This window comes from Pinus tabuliformis, chromosome 4_2 (assembly GCF_031772625.1).
Source record: "Pinus tabuliformis cultivar Carrire ecotype Pingquan chromosome 4_2, CPIR1, whole genome shotgun sequence".
Classification (NCBI taxonomy): Eukaryota; Viridiplantae; Streptophyta; class Pinopsida; order Pinales; family Pinaceae; genus Pinus; species Pinus tabuliformis.
The window spans coordinates 722,641,559-722,647,550 of record NC_142304.1 but is presented as its reverse complement, the minus strand read 5'-3'; the positions used below and the strand labels follow the sequence as shown (position 1 = coordinate 722,647,550).

General features: G+C 34.8%; 1 protein-coding gene across 1 annotated transcript; it reads left to right on the top strand.

Annotated features, from left to right (window-relative positions):
• Positions 1 to 449: 449 nt before the first annotated feature.
• On the top strand, positions 450 to 1,551 carry LOC149171599 (uncharacterized). The gene has a single exon (XM_089427522.1). It carries the CDS (start codon positions 806 to 808, stop codon positions 1,463 to 1,465), a length of 660 nt encoding a protein of 219 aa, XP_089283648.1. The 5' UTR covers positions 450 to 805; the 3' UTR covers positions 1,466 to 1,551.
• The last annotated feature ends 4,441 nt before the right edge of the window (positions 1,552 to 5,992 follow it).

Below are 5,992 nucleotides of genomic sequence, written 5' to 3'. Positions count from 1 at the left end.
TAATTTGGAAATAAGAAATAAACAATATTAACTAATTAAATGAAAAAAGAAAAAGTATTAAAAAAGATTAAACTAACCGTATATAAAAAAAATAGTCAAAATTAAATTAATTATATAGAGTCAATGAAAAAATCAATTCGTTACACCTGCTACAGGAAGTATAATAATGGTTCAATCGCGGTAAGAGATACTAAATTATTCCTTGAAAATTACTTGCGTTCTATGACTGGCTCTTTGGTTACATGGAAAAAAAGTATATGCTTTTCGACATATTCGTGCTTGTCTCGTCTAATACGGGGCACCAATTATTCACCGCCAACAGTCAAAAGATATTTATAATGAAGACCCCCCCCTATGGCATGGTAATGCTCTTTGCCAAAAAAGTGACGCGAATCCTAAACCTAACATCGTTTTCTATTGGCAGGTGACATTGCAGTTTCACGCGATGCGCGTGGAAATTGTTCTGCAATATCATCTGGTGATTGAAAATTAGACATCCACTAATAAAGCAAAGCTTTATTCCAATACTAAAGTGGGAGAAATAGCGGACAGGAGCTCTGCCTGCCGTCTCCAATCTTCCATGCTATTCTTTAACCTCCCTTGCCGTTTGGCAGACTCCTCCAAATAAAGTCAGGTCGAACAGCTATATAAGTATATAGCTGCCCCAGAGTTACATAGAGCCAATCTTGATATAAGTTGTATCATATCTGCTCTGTTATTCATATTCGCATAGCAGCTGTTCGCTGCAGCCGAACTATCACCACCCTTGGGTTCCGTGTTCAAATCTCCGGGCCGTCGTTCAATCATGTCTGCCACACTCAGAAAGCGCTGCAGAGAGCCGGAGGCTCTTCCGGACTCCTCTGACGTCCGGGAGTCCAAACGCTCTTTCAATGGCATTTGTGAAGAAACGGATCTGTTTCGGCATTTGTTAGACAAAACCGTAGCAGAAAATCAGGAAGTCAATGAAGAATGCGCTTCCAGTGAGGATTATGTAGTTGGTGTGATGAGGAGCGTGGAGGAAGAGATCAGCGCGACGTTTTCGACTTTTTGTGCGCCAATCTCGGGGGATAATTCGTCGCCCTACGATATTTATAGCGTCCATGAGGGCGAAGCTCTAGTTTCGGAGTCAGGTATTGATCTATGTTACCTCCTAGACGCTTCAGATGACGAGCTCGGCATTCCGTCGTACCCCGTTCTGGACTCTAAGGACGAGTTCTGTGAACCTCCTGAGGAGACCTTCACCACCGAGGGTTTGTCCGAGACGCTCGATCTGAAATGGCAGGGTGAAAATTGGGATTTCGTAGACGAATTTCAAAATTATCAACAGTTTGATTTGTTGGAAGACTCATGGGATGCGAACCATGTGCAGGATTGTATGAACAAAGATTTAATCAGCCAAAACATGTTATTTGAGGGTGATTTTTCTGCGGCATGGACATTGGAAACTGCCGGTTGCCTGTATTAATGCGCTGCTCGCGACTTTTCTATGTCTAAAATATCCTTTCCTTGAATCAGTTAGCAGACTCTTCAAAATTAATTGGAGAAGCTACATATTCATTGCATTAGCGATTTTAAAAATTAGTATTTTTGTGACTTACTAAACGCAGAAGCTGCAATTTTAAAGTCTTGGTTAAGAACATCTATTTTCTCATAAGTTAAAGTGATGTATGATTTGGTAAATTTAATAGTCAAATCATTCGTGTATAAAAAGACTTTTAAAATTAAATAATCATAATAATAATATATCTTAATAAAATAATGATATAATTTTTAATTATTTAAAATATATTTTTTAAATATATAAATATATATTTTAAAAAAACTTTAAAACTTTTAATTTTTATAATTATTAAATTTTTACAAATTACACAACTCATACTTTAATATTCCAAAAAAAACATACCGAATTCCAAAAACAAACGGCCAAATTACATAATAATAAGAAAAAAACAAATTAAGTTTAAACAGTTAGACTGCTGCAGCAGGACCATTTGCTATTCCCAAAAAAACGATACCAAATTCTAAAAACACACTGCCAAATTTTTACAGGAAAATCTGAAAATTAAAGGAAACAAGTTCAGACAGTTAGACTGATGCAGCACGACCCTTTGCTTGGTTTGCAGAATATAAGCATCCAATCCGCTGATCATAAAATTTCAGCGCTCTTGAAGGTCAACGCAATCTTTCCAGCTTTATCCAAAAGTCCCAAAATAAAAGGGAAAAATGTCAAACAATTAGACTGCTCCAGCACTTGCTTGGTTTGCAGGCATGAACATCTAATCTGCTGCTCATAAAAATTCAGCGCATTTTGAAGGCCAACGGAATTTTTTCAATTTTTTAAATTTACCCAACGAGATTTTTTCAAATTTACCCAACATAAAGGGTGAAATTTCAAACAAGTACTGCAGTATCAAGAGCCTTTTAACTGTCATATTTTTTTTTAAGAAAAATATTTCTATATTGTACTAGGCATTATTGTATATTACTTGATCGGCAAAATATGAGCATCTAATCCACTGCTTATAAAAATTCAGTGCTTTTGAAGGGTAACGGAATCTTTCCAGCTTTACCCAACAAAAGTTCAGCTTCATGTGAAAGCAACAACCAAAACTTCTCGCGTAAAACTGCCCTATATTAAAGTTTGGTGATAAAATTTAAGCATCCGTAGGACCGAGAACAGGATATGTTCTAATTATTTGGCATACATTCTACGGCATTGTGTAACCAGGTCTAGAAGGTCAATTAGTTTAGTGAATTTTTAATTGGAATTAGTGATTGATTTTTTTTTATATGAGAGTTTTTTTTAGAAATAGAGTATATTTTTAGAAATAGATTTAGTATTATTAAAAATCTTACTATATTTTTAAAAATTTCCACCAAATTTTATCAAAATAATATTAGAATTTCTTGTATATTATTCAATATTTCTTATTTTTCAATTTTGTGGTCATTCACATTGCTACATTACAATGTAGATTTTCTTTTTTTGTCCGCAAATCCACCTCAATTTAATTAGCTTGTTGAAATGGTGATGTTTTGGAGGCATAGGGTCATCTTAAACTTGGTTTCTCTCTGGGTTAATTTATATTTAAAATTTATATTATTTAATTATATTGATAATAATAAATTTATATTATTTAATTATATTGATAATAATTCAGAAATATTTTGAGATATATTAACATAATTGTAAAATAAAATAAATGTAATATACCTCATTCATTTTTTTCCCCTAGGAAAAAGTCGTAATTTTATTCATAATTGATAAAATTACATTTTGTAGATGCCATAGGCATATGCAGATGGCTGAACCTGTATTAACAGGCAGCAAACAAAGAAAGAACACTAAATAGCAAATGAACAATTCCTGTAAGGACAGGATCCAACAGAGTAACAGAAAAAGAAATTATGTTCCAGCAAGCCTATTCTTTTCTTCCCTTCTTCTTCTCCACCCGGCGCCATCCTCCCGAATCAGCTGTGGGTGTAATTGTAGCTAGCTGGTTTTCCATTGTGATCATTTGTTGTTCTTTGTCTGATTCTGAGCCCTCCGATCCATGGGTTCTCTTTATGCCGCTTATTTCCATTTTCAACTCTTGATGTAGATCTGTAATGATCAGCCCCGTATGAGTAGAAAGGGTATTCGCTTCCTGATTTTGTTTCTGTCCCATTTGAGATTCTGGTTCCATCTGGTTCTCTGTGGGTTCCTCCTTTATGCCCTCTTCTTCCGGTGGTTCTGTGTGTTGCCAGCCTTTGGGCTTTTTTTGTTGTTTTTTCCTAGGGTCCTTTCGAGCTGTTGGGCAATCATATTGAAGATGCCCTGTCTGCATACAGTTCCTGCAACGGAATGTTGTGTTTTCGTAGTCAAGCTGCTGTATCCATTGAGTATTATTGAAGTTTAGCGCGATGTGGTCAGGTAGCCCCTGACTCAAATCCACTTCTACACATATTCTGGCAAATGTGAAGATTCCCCTGATTGCTCTGTCTTCATCCGTTTTTAGGAATTTCCCTAGAGAATTCCCAATGGCGATTAACACTTTTTGATGCCAGAAGTGCAATGGGAGCCCATGTAGCCTCACCCATACTGGCATGGTTGAGACTATCATTGTAGTAGCATCAAAGTCCGAGAACCAGGGTGTGGTGAAGAGGCCAGCACTGCCCCAGAACCAAGGCCCCTGTTTGATAATGCTGTCCCTTTCCTGTTCTGTATCAAATCTAACTATGAAAAACCCTTTAGGGCAGAGATAAATTTCACAGTTAGGTGTCCAGGTTGAGTAGATCCATTGATGCAGGGCATCTGATTTTGGCCAGAAGCCATTGAATCTACATATAACTGCAGTATTAGATAAATCAGTGTATAGTTCATTTACCTCCGGTATAGAGACTTGCAGAGTTGGTGATTCTGGCTTTTGTTCGACGATGTAGGGTCCTGGCAATTCTGATGTTGGTGCTGCTTTATTTTTCATTTTTTCTCCCTTTCCTTTTACTGCATCCCGAAAGGAACCTGTATTTTTAGAGCTGGTTCCAGAGCTTCCGCCACGCAGTCGAAGAGTTAGATTAATAGTTGAATCATTGGCTATGCCATAATGCTGCAGGGTTTTGTTGTCTTGCAGACTGAACCCTGAGTAAATGAGGTTTTGTAGTCGTTCTGGGATTCCATGGCGACCCTGTATTTCCTTTTTTAATTCATGGATGCTTGTTGTCGTTCTGAGCCGCACGCAGTAGTGTTTTCCTTCAATCAATTTGATGAAGATCTGAATCAGATCTGCATCTGTATGAATTAGATCGGTGCTGTGGAGTCTTTTTTGAGCCAGATCTGTACCCCTGCACATTGGATTGCTCTTATACAACCCTAGATCTGATAGATCCATCCCGGATCTGCAAGATCTGACCCGGTCTGTAATGAAAGGAGTCGGATCTGCTACATGCATGACCCCTTCTTTGATTTCAGTTAGCAGATCTGTGTGAGAAAACTCAGATCTCTTCTCGTTGATCACTTTGCGAAGCCTCCGTGTTTAATATACCTCATTCATACTTAGTACTAATTCAGAATAACCTTGAATTTATATCTTTTCTTATAATTAAATTCGCAAAGTAAATTGTTGTTAATATTTAAATATATAAAATATTTAATTATCATATACATTTTCAAATATAATATAAATTAAAATTAAAAATATTCACTAATTTATATAGCAGCATTGATTCACTATTCTCTATAAATAATTACAAAGTACACATAAATCTCTAACTAAATTCAATTACTAAATAATGCATAACTTATATAACATTGATTCACTATTTTTTATAAATAATTACAAAATACACATAAATCTCTAACTAAATTTATTAACTAATTAATGCATCACTATCCATCATTGTTTCTAATAAAAATTCACCTTAGCATTTATCATGTTCTTCACTTAAAGATGCACCAACATGTATTTTTTTTGTAATTTGAAAACTTCTCTTCATATCTAGCCATGCAACCCTATTTTCAATAAAAAGGTGGAAATCGATCCACCTTTACTTTAATATAAATGTTTTGAGTTGAAAATTGGTTTCTCCTTATTTTGAAAATATAAATGTCTTTTAATCTAAATTGTTCCACATGGCACTTTGTTCGGTTTAAGTAATTTTTAATCAGCAATTCCTTTAATCCCTTTACTTTAATATAAATGTTTTGAGTTGAAAATTGGTTTCTCCTTATTTTGAAAATATAAATGTCTTTTAATTTAAATTGTTCCACATGGCACTTTGTTCGGTTTAAGTAATTTTTAATCAGCAATTCCTTTAATCCCAGGTGGCCCTTCCTATGAGTTGAGGAAAAGTAAAAAAAAAACTTTAATGTAAAATTGAATCTGATTTTTTTTATAAAACTCACAAATATTTGGAAGGGCATATATTCATTTAACCTTTTAGGGATGAAAAGTTATAAAAAAAATTACAAATTATATAGTAAATAAATCGCTTATAAAAAGAATTAATAATAAAA

Bases quoted from the DNA above. Each gene is read 5' to 3' on its own strand.
- LOC149171599 (XM_089427522.1), top strand. From the start codon at position 806: ATGTCTGCCACACTCAGAAAGCGCTGCAGAGAGCCGGAGGCTCTTCCG.